At 39.8% G+C, this 15,538-nt stretch overlaps 1 protein-coding gene across 2 annotated transcripts in view; it reads right to left on the minus strand.

Annotated features, from left to right (window-relative positions):
- The window catches only part of add3b (adducin 3 (gamma) b), a 53,549-nt gene that overhangs the window by 3,609 nt on the left and 34,402 nt on the right, over positions 1 to 15,538 (minus strand). For both annotated transcript variants that reach the window (XM_061911584.1, XM_061911583.1), the window contains 7 exons: positions 12,354 to 12,452; positions 7,963 to 8,136; positions 5,330 to 5,590; positions 5,111 to 5,227; positions 4,954 to 5,043; positions 4,757 to 4,880; positions 2,645 to 2,740 (listed from right to left, as the gene is read on the minus strand). In XM_061911584.1, coding sequence (XP_061767568.1) covers positions 2,645 to 2,740; positions 4,757 to 4,880; positions 4,954 to 5,043; positions 5,111 to 5,227; positions 5,330 to 5,590; positions 7,963 to 8,136; positions 12,354 to 12,452 — 961 coding nt within the window. The remainder of the gene's footprint in view (positions 1 to 2,644; positions 2,741 to 4,756; positions 4,881 to 4,953; positions 5,044 to 5,110; positions 5,228 to 5,329; positions 5,591 to 7,962; positions 8,137 to 12,353; positions 12,453 to 15,538) is intronic.

The raw sequence follows: 15,538 nt of genomic DNA on the forward strand, positions 1-15,538 counted from the left end.
ACCCAGCAACACTCAAAACTGCAATAAACAGAGCACTTGAGAGGAGACACAAACACGACACAGAAAAAAACAAAGGTATTGAAACAAAAATTTATATCATCAACAACAGTATCAATATTAGTTATAATTTCAGCATAGCAGTGATTAAAAATCCCTCATTGAAATTATCATTAAACATTTGTAGAAATAAAAAAAAAGTGTCACAGTGGCTTACACTTGCATCGCATCTCATAAGCTTGACAACACACTGTTTTCACAAAGATAAAATGTCATTTTTTTGGTTTGTTTAATAGTTAAAACAAATGTACATTATTGCAATCAGTTGATAAAACATTGTCCTTTACAATCATAAAAGCTTTTTACAAAAATCTACTCCTCTGCTAGCATGTCAGCAGACTGGGGTGGATCCTGCTGAAATCCTATGTGTTGAATGAATACAGAATCCTTTCAAATCGGGGAAAAAAATCGTTTTTGAATCGAGAATCGAATCGAAAAAAAATTGATATATTATCGAACCGTGACCCCAAGAATCGATATTGAATCGAATCGTGGGACACCCAAAGATTCACAGCCCAAATATATATATATATATATATATATATATATATATATATATGTATATATATATATATATGACTATTTACATTGTAGATTGCCACTGAAGGCATCAAACTATGAATGAACACATGTGGAGTTATGTACTTAAAAATAGGTGAAATAACTCAAAACATGTTTTATGGGGAAAAATACTCAATTTTACAAGAATAACAATTACGATCTTAATACGAAGTACTTTAAAAACAATTGTAAATCCTTCTTTAAAAGGGGAACATTATCACCAGACCTATGTAAGCGTCAATATATACCTTGATGGTGCAGAAAAAAAGACCATATATTTTTTTAACCGATTTCCGAACTCTAAATGGGTGAATTTTGGCAAATTAAACGCCTTTCTGTTTATCGCGCTGGAGGCGATGACGTCAGAATGTGACGTCGCCGAGGTAACACACCCGCCATTTTCATTTTCTACACATTACAAACACCGGGTCTCAGGTCAGTTATTTTCCATTTTTTTTTACTATTTTTTGGAACCTTAGAGACATCATGCCTTGACGGTGTGTTGTCGGAGGGTGTAACAACACTAACAGGGAGGGATTCAAGTTGCACCACTGGCCCGAAGATGCCAAAGTGTCTGCCGCCAGACCCCCATTGAATGTGCTGGAGTTTCTCCACATTTTACCGGAGATGCTAAGGCAGACATGGCACAGAGATGTATGGATAACCTGTAGATGCATTTGCAACTATATTACGTTTCCTTCCACCCACATTTAATGCGAAAAAAACACTTACCAATCGACGGATTTAAGTTGCTCCAGTGTCAAAAGATGCGAAAGTCCTGATCGTTTGGTCCGCACATTTTACCGGCGATGCTAACGCAGCTATTCGGCCATGCTAGGGCTATGAATAGCGTGAATAGCTATTCGCTCAATGGCTTCAGTTTCTTCTTCAATACTTTCATACTCCAACCATCTGTTTAAATACATGCGTAATCTGTTGAATCGCTTAAGCCGCTGAAATCCGAGTCTGAATCCGAGCTAATGTCGCTATATCTTGCTGTGGTAACCGCCATGTTGTTTGTATTGGCAGCCCTGTATGACATCACAGGGAAATGGATAGTGGTTTCGAAGATAGCGAAAATAAGGCACTTTAAAGCTTTATTTAGGGATATTCCGAAACCGGTAAAATTTTGAAAAAAAATTCAAAAAATACAACAAGCCACTGGGAACTGATTTTTTATTGTTTTTAACCCTTTTGAAATTGTGATAATGTTCCCCTTTAAAGAGAAAACTTGTTACATTTCATTGAATAAAATTGGAATTCTACATGGAAAAAGTTGGCAGGTTAAAGGGGCAAATACAACATGAACAAAATCAGAATTTTATGAGTAACATTTTATAGGGATAAAATAAAATAAGTGATAATTTCAAGAGACTCAAGTTGTAATTTTAAGTTAAATGACAAAAAAATAGTTCTAGAAACAAAGAGACAATTTTTGGGAAAATCTTATACGACACTTGATTTTACTAGAAATCGATATTTTTTGAAGATGAAGCAAGAACCAAAAAAAAGATGAATATTTTGGGGAAAATTCTACTAGGAATAAAAGTGGGTTAATAATGAGCTTCATGAGAAAAAGGTAGAAACCAATAATAACCAAAGTGTAATGTCATGTGAGAGTCATGATGAAGTGAAGTGAATTATATTTATATAGCGCTTTTCTCTAGTGACTCAAAGCGCTTTACATAGTGAAACCCAATATTTAAGTTACATTTAAACCAGTGTGGGTGACACTGGGAGCAGGTGGGTAAAGTGTCTTGCCCAAGGACACAACGGCAGTGACTAGGATGACGTAAGCGGGAATCGAACCTGCAACCCTCAAGTTGCTGGCACGGCCGCTCTACCAACCGAGCTATGATCTAAACTTCCAGCTGTGAAAATCTGACAACTGTTGTTGATGTTTCCTAGCGACTGTCTTCATAAACTCTAACTTTAGTGGCACATGAATGCCACCTGCTTAGCCTAACGTATACAAACAGATAAGAGCATATCAAGTAAACACACTTTAAACCGAGTCGTGCCTTACCTTGCTTGGTTGGCGTCATCATGGGAGAGAGTGAAAGGGAAATTGTCGAGCCGTCAAAGGTGGTCATCTCTTCTGCATCGGTGGCGTCTTCGTCGTCTGCAATGAGGATGTTGATTTTAAACGTAGCTATAAATCAGAATTAAGTATTAGAATAAAAGTGGTGGAGACTCTCTTTCCTTGAACGGGAACTGCACTTTGGAATTTTGCCGATCGTTCACAATCTTTATGAAAGACATGACGACGGATTGGATTTTTATGCATTCTAACTAAAAAGGTTAGAGTTAAAGAACCAATGATTGGCACACACACACACTAGGTGTGGTGAAATTATCCTCTGCATGTGACCCATCATCCTTGATCATGATTTTAGTGTTGCCAATCAACCTATCCCCAAGTGCATGTCTTTGGAGGTGGGAGGAAGCCGGAGTACCCGGAGGGAAGCCACGCAGTCACGGGGAGAACATGCAAACTCCACACGGAAAGATCCCGAGCCCGGGATTGAATTTGGGACTACTCAGGACCTTCGTATTGTGAGGCAGACGCACTATGCCCACTACCACCGTGCTGCCCTGCATTTGTCACTTTCAAAAAACAAACAAAATTGTGGCTTGTTGAGCAACATTTGTGTTCCCATGTTTAGTTTCTACTAATTGTTTTATTTTACCTAGTCTTCACTTTGTCTGTGTTATTATTATTATTGGCTTTTATCTAGTTTGCACTTTGTCTGTATTATTACTTTTATCATTATTATCGATTCCTCTTCGCCTTATCCTTTTTCCCCCCCTATTTTTAATGTTAGATCTGTGTTGTTGATGTGGACAAGTGTTGTAAATCAGCTTTGGCTACAAACACTAAGATGCATACCGTATTTCCTTGAATTGCCGCCGGGTATATAGTATGCGCCTACCTAGAATTACTGCCAGGTCAAACTCGTTTAGCAAAATAATTAGCGCATGCTTTGCAGTACCGCCGGCTCAGGATTAACGCCGGGTCAAACTTGTTTCGCAAAATATTACTTTTATTAGCGCACGTCTAGAATTTCCGTCGGGTCAATCTCGTCACGTCACGAGTGACATCTGTCATCATTTTCAAAATTGACGAGGCTTATTTCAATAATTTGAAATCGCATAAAGGGAAGAATATTAAGAGCTATTCAGTAGGATTTAAGGTCCAAGCTATTGAATATGCTAAAAAGGACAGTAAGCAGCTATGTTTTATTAATATACCGTAGCTGCGTGTGTCAAATATGAGTCATTAAATGACTCCCGCCTCCTGGTGGTAGAGGGCGCTAGTGATCCTTCTTGCGACTACTCGGCTGCAGAAGAAGTGACAACAAGCAGCAAGCGTGAGCAGCGTGTGTTTATTTTTTCCTCTCGCTTGCACTTTTAACATGGAGGATTACATATCTAAAATAAAACAGTTTTCTAAACTGGACTTTCAATCGAAGCAGGAGGTATTAAAGGAAGATCTCCATCAAGACAGAGAGACTATCAAAACTGAAGAAAGATAAGGAAGACTTCTTATAAACAAGTTATCGAAGCTTTTGATCAGATGGAGCTGCGCATGGACTTCATTTATAAGTAAAAGTAAGACCATAATGTTTTTATTATTAAATGTGCTTCTCATGATGGTATCCTTACATCACACTCAAATTTATAAGCGCAGGCCTAAATTTACCGCATGCATTTGGTAAGCGCCGGAGTGAGAAGAGGTTTTAAATTAATTAGCGCCCCGGCGGCAAATCAAGGAAATACGGTACATTGGATAAGTGTTTCAGATATCCATATTTCTGTATCTGTCCCTATTTCAAATAAACCTTTATATAAATATATATAAGAAAAATGTATTAAATTAATGTGCCGCGTATGCTAAAAATGATCAAAATAGCTAAATATTAAATGCTACTACATGACATATATACTTACATCATGTATCTAAAACCTCAATGGAGGAGTTTGGATGTTTTTTTAGGGCTCTATAGGCAGAATTGAGGGGCTCCATCCAAAAATCCATCATGTCTTTCTTAATAAATGTAAACGATAGACAAAATTCCCCGAAAAGTTGCCGTTGCCCTTCAAGTGTAAGGAAAGTGGAAACAGGGGGGAAAATGACCGTCTTGGCCTTGCTGCTTGCGTTCCACCATGTTCTTGTACTCCTTCAGCACCTCCTCTGTCAGATGGTTGAAAGGGTTCGGGGGCAGGGAGCGAGTATGCTCCTCATCCTCAATGATGAAAGCCTAGCCATGGATGAGAGCATCAGTCGGCGTCAACCTAAAAGAACTGGACCTGCATATCTTCATATTCACTCACGGGTCCTGGTACGGTGTCCACAACAATGCCTGCCAGTAACTGGGACTTGGGACCTGCGGTCATCTGGTCTCCTCTGTGCTGCTCTTTTATCTTGAAATACAAAACAGTGTTGGGATGTGGTTTCAATGGCACGTATTTGACCCGGATCTGAACTTACTCGGTTCCTCTTGTGTAAAACCTCTGTGGGGTCAGTGTTGAGTGGGACGAATTGGTTCAGGTCTTCAATCTTTATCGGCGTGCCCACGCTCTTGCCTGGTTCTGAAGACCTCATCCACTGAGAGGCAGAAAAAATCTTTTTGAAAAAGCAATACTCCAGCAGGCCACAGGATGGCAGGCTAATCTAAATAACGGAAGACATTTTGTGAACAGGCCTCACCATTGTTTTGGTTCTGGGGCTGACGTCCCCGCTGGGAGACTGCTCCGGCATGTTCACCCTCAAGTAGCTGTTGGGCGAGGTGAGCCACCTGGTGCGCTCGCGCTGCTTCTTCTGCACCATGAACTTGAAGGGGCTGCGCAGGCCCGAGTCCTCGTCCTCCGCTGTCACCGCAGACACGGTGGCGGGGATCTCCACGTCGTTCTTCGACCTGGGCTTTTCACGGACAATGGGGTTCCTGTAAGAGTGGCCTGTTCTGTAGCCCTGCGGAGACATGCAGACTTCAGTGTTTGGTTTTGGAGCGGTATTCCCCTTCCTCTGGAAGATTTGACAAATAAACTATGCACCGTAGGACGGTAAAGAGGATGCCGCCCACCCAAGTTACACCGTCTTCAAGTGTCTAAATATTTAAATTCACACCATCTGGATAGTTTTCTCAACTTCTTGTTTAATAGTGTAGTGGAAAATTTCTGTCCTACGGTTACCTCCAAACGGAATGCATTGGGAGGGACACAACATAAGAGGTCAAGTTGTGGGGTGACATTTGAACATTGGACAGTTACAAATGTTGTTATGCTACAATCAGGCCATCAGAGGGCGTATAAATAAGAAGGGAAGACCAAGCCTGGTGTGCGCTCTTTCTTAATTCCTTCATGAGGGTACACCATCTTTCGTCTGCGGACACATTGTCTGTGTACACATATTGATTCAATCCAACTTTGTACTTTCTGATTGTGAGTAATTAAAACTGGATAGTTTTCTCAATTTCTTCTTTAATAGTGTAGTGGAAAATTTCTGTCCTAGGGTTACCTCCAAACGGAATGCATTGGGAGGGACACAACATAAGAGGTCAAGTTGTGGGGTGACATTTGAACATTGGACAGTTACAAATGTTGTTATGCTACAATCAGGCCATCAGAGGGCGTATAAATAAGAAGGGAAGACCAAGCCTGGTGTGCGCTCTTTCTTAATTCCTTCATGAGGGTACACCATCTTTCATCTACGGACACATTGTCTGTGTACACATATAGATTCAATCCAACTTTGTACTATCTGATTGTGAGTAATTAAAACTGGATAGTTTTCTCAACTTCTTGTTTAATAGTGTAGTGGAAAATTTCTGTCCTAGGGTTACCTCCAAACGGAATGCATTGGGAGGGACACAACATAAGAGGTCAAGTTGTGGGGTGACATTTGAACATTGGACAGTTACAAATGTTGTTATGCTACAATCAGGCCATCAGAGGGCGTATAAATAAGAAGGGAATACCAAGCCTGGTGTGTGCTCTTTCTTAATTCCTTCATGAGGGTACACCATCTTTCGTCTGCGGACACATTGTCTGTGTACACATATTGATTCAATCCAACTTTGTACCATCTGATTGTGAGTAATTAAAACTGTTGTAGCAAACTCTCTATTGTTCCTGTTTAAGATTCGGCATTTTTACCACAGTAGCTAAAACCGGGGATTGCAAACATTCAAAATGTGCAAACCTTTTATAATTTCTTATATATTTGAACATTTATCTTGGTCAAAATACTATGTATGTCTTTTAGAATAGAATAGAATAGAAAGTACTTTATTGATCACTGGGAGAAATTCAGCACCACAGTTCGCTCGCAATTGATAATAATAATAATAAATAATATAATATATGAATTATATATATATATATATATATATATTAATTTATTTAATACTATTTAAATATTTTAAATAGTATATAGATATTTACTGTTTGCAACCTCACTAAAATTAACCATGAGAATAAAGTCAGAACTTTACAAGCAAAAATGACACAAAAAATTTAAATATTAGGAAAATTAAGTATACATCTACACACTTTTCCTTGTGCAATTACATCTTGGTTTCTATTATACAACAACTATTCTAAGAGAAGTTAAACTTTTATAAGTTTATTCGTATAAAATCGTCAATGTTAGTGACCATTTACATGTATTTTCTTCTAAATAACATTTTCTTTTCAAAATCCAAATTCTTAAAATGTCCCACAATTTTAACTTTTATCTCATAAGCTTGTCATTAAAAAAAAAAAAAAATTTAAACTTTTGAAAAATTAGAACTTTAAACATTTCTTTTGAAAAAAAAAGTGATTTGATTTTCCGTTTTAATAAAATTACAATAATTTTCTCTTACTATTGTGAAGTGAATTATATTTATGTAGCGCTTTTTCTCTAGTGACTCAAAGCGCTTTACAAAGTGCAACCCAATATCTAAGTTATATTTTAAACCAGTGTGGGTGGCACTGGGAGCAGTTGGGTAAAGTGTCTTGCCCAAGGACACAACGGCAGTGACTAAGATGGTGGAAGCGGGGATCGAACCTGCAACCCTCAAGTTGCTGGCATGGCCGCTCTACCAACCGAGCTATACCGGTGATTTTTATTGTTTAATTTTCTTTAACGTTCTTTCTTTAAAATTACTAATGAACTTTTGTCTCATAAAACTCTGATTTTTACTCTTTTTTCCCCCCTCCATAGTATCCCAACTTGATTCCTGTACTATTATGACTTTTTTCTTGAATATTACCACCTTATTCAGCCATACCACTTTGTGTTTAATATTTTCACCAACCAATACAGTTCCCCTATGAACAGAAAAGTCATCCTTCACTCACCAGGTTGTCCAGCATCCTCATCAGGGACTCAAACTCAGCCTCCCCCACTTTCCACTTGAAGTCGTTGCTCATGAGCACTCCGGCAGCAGCCACTCCCTGTGTCAGCGGTTTGAACCTCTCTCTGTCCAGGAGCACCAGGTTGTCCGCGCCGCCGGAGCACGCCAAAGCCCGCACCTAAACAACAACCGCACATCTCAACAGGATGCAGATTGTGGCGGCTTCATATCAGCTGCCTCACCTAACAAAACAAAATATAATGTATTGTAGCGTCCAGAAGCCAATTATATGCTAACAATAAGGGTATAACGGTACGTGTATTTGTATTGAACCGTTTTGTTACGGGGATTTCGGTTCGGTACGAGGGTGTATCGAACGAGTTTGTAAACTAAAGTCTTAACAAGCTGCTCTGCTTTCTGCCTCTGTCTGTCTGAGCAGTGAGCACCCAGCATTGTCCCGCCCACACAACCATCTGATTGGTTACATACAAAACCGACCAGCAGTGCTTATTCAGAGCAATGTAACAGCCAATCAGCAGTGCGTATTCAGAACAATGTAACAGCCAATCAGCAGTGCGTATTCAGAAAGCATGGAGATAGTGCTCCTGCATCGAGATGAGCAGATATGTGTCTAGCAGGTGAGCAGCGGACATCGTACACTCCCCAAAATATAAAAAACACTTCCCAGTCACAACTATTACAAACATCACTATGAGCCCGTTGACCTTCTAGAACATGGGTGTCAAACTCTGGCGCCGTGTAATTTAATTTGGCCCTTGAGGCAATATCAAATTAGCATTAGAGCTGGCCCGCCAGTGTTATACAGCGTCGGTGCCGCTGAAACACCGCATTCACCGCTAATACTCATACTTGCCAACCCTCCTAATTTTCCCGGTAGACTCCCGAAGTTCAGTGCCCCTCCCGAAAATCTCCCGGGGCAACCATTCTCCCGAATTTCTACCGATTTCCACCCGGACAACTATATTGGGCGCGTCCATTTAAGGCACTGCCTTTAGCGTTCTCTACAACCTGTCGTCACGTCCGCTTTTCCTCCATACTAACAGCGTGTCACATAATATTTGTGGCTTTTACCCACACACACACACACAAGTGAATGCAAGGCATACTTGGTCAACAGCCATACAGGTCACACTGAGGGTGGCCGTATAAACAACTTTAGAACTGTTACAAATATGTGCCACACTGTGAACCCACACCAAACAAGAATGACAAACACATTTCGAGTGAACATCCGCGCCGTAACACAACAGAATAAATACCCAGAACCCCTTGCAGCACTAACTCTTCCGGGAAACTTCCAGCAAACTGACCAATAATTAACGTTTTATTCATGCATTTTCTCTTGCTACTTCAAAACCTGAATGTTTGGTTTGTTCATTATTGTTATTTTATTTTCAAATGTATTATTAGCCTGTGGAAAAAAATGGATATTTACTTCAGAAGATTGCAAATAGAAAAAAAGGCATAACATTTTTATTGACATATTTTTTGATATGCCATTGATATTTTTTAAATTATTATTATTATTATTTGAAACTGTATTTTGCATGTCACTAAAGTTATATAAGCCTTGCTTGTTCAATGTTTAATGCAAAACTTGTTTGGGTCCCTATTAAAAGGTTAATTTGTTCAACCTTGGCCCGTGGCTTTGTTCCGTTTAAAATGTTGGCCCACTCTGTATTTGAGTTTGACACCCCTGTTCTAGAAGCTTAAACTGCAGCTCAGCTCGCTCATAGTTGAGGCGAAGGCTAATTGGCTTTTAGCGTTACATTAGCTCATTTTGCTGTGTGTGTGTGTAAATAATAAAAGTGTGTGTGTGTGTGAAGTGTGCATGTGTATAATAAAGTCAACTACAGACTTCCCAAATGCTGTAATAAATTAAGCATGATGAGTTGACTTGAAACTGTTTAATGTTGCACTTTTTATATGTAGAAGAAAGGTTTTGCCATTTTATTTAATCAAAACAACAACTTGAGGTAGTTTAATGTGGATTAATGTGGGCAGAATTATTATAATGTTCCCAATGTTAAAAGGATAAAGTCATTGTGTACAAATTTGGTAAATAAATAACCAGAACATTTATATTTAGGTGTTTTCTTACTGTACCGAAAATGAACCGAACCGTGACCTCTAAACCGAGGTACGTACCGAACCGAAATTTTGACAGGAAAACACCAAAAAAAGAGAAAAACACACCAAAAAAGGAGCGCAAGACAAGAACTAAAACACTACACAGAGGAAAACAGCAAAAAACTCCAAATAAGTCAGGGTGTGATTTGACAGGTGGTGACAGTACACTTACTTTGAGACAATGCATGGTTATGGTTTAACACCTCTTAAGGCCAAAGCTGTTTGTTTACATGCTTTTTTAAATTTCTCTTTGCTATTTGGGCTTATTGGACCCTAATTAGAATAAAAATCAAGAATCATCTTTTGATATGATGTACTTAGTCCATAAGTACACAAACGTGTACTATACATGTTTAGTGACATGCTAATTCTTATTTTTACACTTTCTTTCCAAATTCCATTGTATGTTATACTCTTTGGTGCTGTCTACAGCTCGGTAGAGTAACCGTGTAATAATCTTCCATATGAGTAGATGGCAGCCGGTAGCTAATTGCTTTATAGATGTCGGAAACAGCGGGAGGCAGTGTGCAGGTAAAAAAGTATCTAATGCTTAAACCAAAAATAAACAAAAGGTGAGCGCCCTTAAGAAAAGGCATTGAAGCGTAGGAAAGGTTACGCAGAACGAAACTAAAACTGAACTGGCTACAAAGTAAACAAAAACAGAATGCTGGATGAGAGCAAAGACTTACTGTGGAGCCAAGACGGCGTCCACAAAGTACATCCGAACATGGCATGACAATCAACAATGTAGGGCTGGGCGATACATCGATATACGCGATATATCGCAGGTTTGTCTCTGTGCGATATACAAAATAACTATATCGTAATATTCAAGTATACGTTCTCACGCAGTTGTTTCAAGCTGTGGGCATTACACTACAGGCTCTTCCCACTCCTTCTCGTGTCTCCTCACAGACAGCAAGCGCACATTTTTACACACGTCACATACTGTCACGTCATACGTCACATACGTATACGCCCTCGCGGAAAATGGATAGTGGTTTCGAAGATAGCGAAAATAAGGCACTGTAAATCTTTATTTAGGGATATTCCGGGACCGGTAAAAATTTGAAAAAAAATTTGAAAAATACAACCGGCGTGAATTATATTTATATAACGCTTTTCTCAAGTGACTCAAAGCGCTTTACATAGTGAAACCCAATATCTAAGTTACATTTAAACCAGTGTGGGTGGCACTGGGAGCAGGTGGGTAAAGTGTCTTGCCCAAGGACACAACGGCAGTGACTAGGATGGCGGAAGCGGGAATCGAAACTGCAACCCTCAAGTTGCTGGCACGGCCACTCTACCAACCGAGCTATGGGAACTGATTTTTATTGTTTTTATCCCTTTTGAAATTGTTTTGAACCCTTTTGAAATTGTGATAATGTTCCCCTTTAAGGCTAAGGCAAAATGCCGAGATATGTATCATATGGCATTTTTTTAATATCGCAATATTTTTAGGCCATATCGCGATATTAAAAAAAGGCCATATCGCCCAGCCCTACAACAATGTCCCCAAAAAGGAGGATAAAAACAACTGAAATATTCTTGATTGCTAAAACAAAGTAGATGGGGGAAATATCACTCAAAGGAAGACATGAAAAAGAGAAAAAGCCACCAAAAATAGGAGCGCAAGACAAGAAGTAAAACACTACACACAGGAAAACAGCACAAAAACTCCAAATAAGTCACGGCGTGAAGTGACAGGCATTTTTTTAATATCGCAATATTTTTAGGCCATATCGTGATATTAAAAAAAGGCCATATCGCCCAGCCCTACAACAATGTCCCCAAAAAGGAGGATAAAAACAACTGAAATATTATTGATTGCTAAAACAAAGTAGATGGGGGAAATATCACTCAAAGGAAGACATGAAAAAGAGAAAAAGCCACCAAAAATAGGAGCGCAAGACAAGAAGTAAAACACTACACACAGGAAAACAGCACAAAAACTCCAAATAAGTCACGGCGTGAAGTGACAGGTTGTGACCTACTTTGAGACAAGAGCAATATTGATGCATGCTTGGTTATGCTTTAAAGTCATATCAGACAATAGCGACGACAACTTTTTACTGTCAACCGAGTTTCGTTTTTTAATGATTTCTGCTGGCGGTGTGCCTCCGCATTTTGTCAACGCAAAAAAATGTGCCTTGGCTCAAAAAAATTTGAAAAACACTGACCTATAGTAGCGTGGGATTGCAGAAAGTGTAGTTGGGCAAAGGTGTTGTAGAGTGGAGGCCGTACCTGGATTTCACACGCTTGCTGGGAGTGGTACATGTAGTGGAAGGCTTCCTCCACGGTTTCTCCTAGGGCCAGCAGCCCGTGATTTCTCAAGATCATGACCTGGAAAACACAGCACACAGGAGACCGAGCATTTTACACCAGCTTGACTGTGAGTGGAACTAGAATTCTGTTTAGTGTTTGTAGTGCGGGCCCTTGGGGAGATTTTAGGGTGTGTTCGTTCACTTTTGTCTAAAAGCGCCAAATTTGGCACAGGTGTAGATCAGGGCATACTTAAATGATTTGGCTATGGCGCCCACGCCGGTGACCTTTGGGGTCGTCACAGCGGCTGATCCAATATGGCCACCAGCTGAACACGCTTTTGCCTCTAGATTTGAACCAGATGAGCTACAAATCCAAACTCGGTGTCTATTTCATGTTTTTTGACAATTACAAATTATCTTTATGATTGGGTGTGTCTGGACACCTAATTAGCATATTTCCAAGATGGCGGCTATGTAAAAATTAGGTGTACCTTAACTTTTGATACTTTTTGGCAAACTATTTTTGAGCATCAGAAACATACAGGAATGATCAGATTTATGATCATTCATTTCCATATGTCATGTTTTGTTTAGTTGTGTTAGATTACTTCAAGACTCCATTAGTTCCTGTTTTTTCACTCCATTGTTTTGTTTCCATGTCTACCAATCAGTTCACCTGTCCTCACGACTCACGCACCGGATTCATTTGAACTCATGCACCTGTTTTCAAGCACCACAGCACAATTTAAGCCCATAGTTGCCAGGCAGTCAGCTCGGCGACATCCTCCTCTACACGCCCTTGCTCCATGCTGATGATCCATGCTCTTTTCTCGTTCCCCGTAAGTTTTGTTATTCATGTCATAGTTTGCATGGTTTGTTTTATGTCCATAGTTTATGTTGTAGTAATAGTTTTGTTTCAAAGCCAAGTTTTTGTACCTCCTCTGTGAGCGCATTTTTGATTGTTCCTTTTTTGTGTTAAAGGCCTACTGAAATTAGATTTTCTTATTTAAACACGGATAGCAGGTCCATTCTATGTGTCATACTTGATCATTTCGCGATATTACCGTATTTTTGCTGAAAGGATTTAGTAGAGAACATCGACGATATTGGTCGTTAATAAAAAAGCCTTGCCTGTAACGGAAGTAGCAGACGATGTGTGCGTGACGTCACGGGTTGTAGGGCTCCTCACATCCTCACATGGTTTACAATCATAGCAACCAGCAGATAGGGCGATTCGGACCGAGAAAGTGACAATTTCCCCATTGATATGAGCGAGGAAGAAAGATTCGTGGATGAGCATAATGAGATTGAAGGACTAGGAAAAAAAAAAAAGGCGAGGGCAGTGAGAGCGATTCAGATGTTATTAGACACATTTACTAGGATAATTCTGGAAAATCCCTTATCTGCCTATTGTGTTACTAGTGTTTTAGTGAAATTATATAGTACCTGAAAGTGGGAGGGGTGTGGCCACAGGTGTGGTGACCGCCAGTGTCTCTGAGGGAAGCCACGCAGCTGCAGCAGGACGCAAACTCCGCTGATGTCTACGATAAGAGCCGACTTATTGCAACAATTTTCTCATCGAAACCTGCCGGTTGACATGTGGTCGGGATCCGTGTTCGCTTGACCGCTCTGTTCCATAGTAAAGCTTCACCGTCATCTTTCGGGAATGTAAACAAGGAAACACCGGCTGTGTTTGTGTTGCTAAAAGCGGCCTTAATACACCGCTTCCCACCTACATCTTTCTTCTTTGATGTCTCCATTACTAATTGAACAAATTGCAAAAGATTCAGCAAAACGGATGTCCAGAATACTGTGTAATTATGCGATTAAAGCAGACTACTTATAGCTTGGATCGGGCTGGAAAAAAATGTCCGCTACAACCCGAGACGTCACGCGCACGTGTCATCATTCCGCGATGTTTTCAACAGGATACCTCGCGGGAAATTTAAAATTGCAATTTAGTAAACTAAACCGGCTGTATTGGCATGTGTTGCAATGTTAAGATTCCATCATTGATATATGAACTATCAGACTGCGTGGTCGGTAGTAGTGGGTTACAGTAGGCCTTTAAGATTAAAATATGTCGTTACCTTCACATCGTGTCCGATCCAGTCGCTTTGCACCTCGGGAAAACAAACCACACCAAAGTCCACGCCTTGACACCATATTGACAACATGGCCATGTTGCACCAGGTTTTACTCATAACAATGCCCAAGTTACGTCCAATGTCTTCAGAATAGCAAAACGCCACTTGCAAATATGCAAATTAGGGGTCTAGACCAGGGGTGCTCACACTTTTTCTGCAGGCGAGCTACTTTTCAATTGACAAAGTCGAGGAGATCTACCTCATTCATATTTTGAATTTATAGTTATTTATTTATGAAAGGGGCATTTTTGTTAACAAGTTAATGGTGTTTAATGATAATACAAGCATGTTTAACACACATAGATTCCTTTCTTTCACGAAGACAAGAATGTAAGTTGGTGTATTTGATTCTGACGACTTGCATTGATTGGAATCAGACAGTGGTGCTGATAACGTCCGCATTTTCAAATGGAGGAGAAAAAAGTCCTCCTTTCTGTCCAATACCACATTAAAGTGGTTGGATTTGACATCTCATTCGTCCAACTTGCATAATCGTTTTTAAACACTTTGTTATGAGAGTAGCATATGTGTGTTTGGCCCTTTAATGTGTTGACAGCAGGTGAGTGACGTCGGGCGAGCGAGAAAAACATTGGCATCAAACTCCGTAGCTTGCTAGCTTGTGCACGCTAGCTTTCTGAGACTCTTATTTTGTTAGCACAGGCAGGATGAAGCAGGGCTTTTATGGTGAAGACAGGAACTGTGCAGTCGGTCTTTAGAGTTTTGACACCAAGTATGGCCCAAGAGTCTGTTGAAATAAAAAGTGTTTCTCTCCGTCCGTCCTGTCTAGGGATGCACCGAAATGAAAATTTGTGGCCGAAGCCGAAGCCGAATAAAATTTAAACGCTTGGCCGAAGGCCGAATATCGAATACCGAATAATGAATGCAGTTTTTGACAATTTTTTCAATATTGCATAAATAGCCTAGAATAAATATTTAGACATGTTTTTCAAATAAAGTATTTTTTTTATTGAATATTGACATTTTTTTAATATTCCAGTAGCCTTTGCTTTTCAAAAAA

The sequence above is a fragment of the Nerophis ophidion genome, linkage group LG09 (genome assembly GCF_033978795.1).
Source record: "Nerophis ophidion isolate RoL-2023_Sa linkage group LG09, RoL_Noph_v1.0, whole genome shotgun sequence".
Classification (NCBI taxonomy): Eukaryota; Metazoa; Chordata; class Actinopteri; order Syngnathiformes; family Syngnathidae; genus Nerophis; species Nerophis ophidion.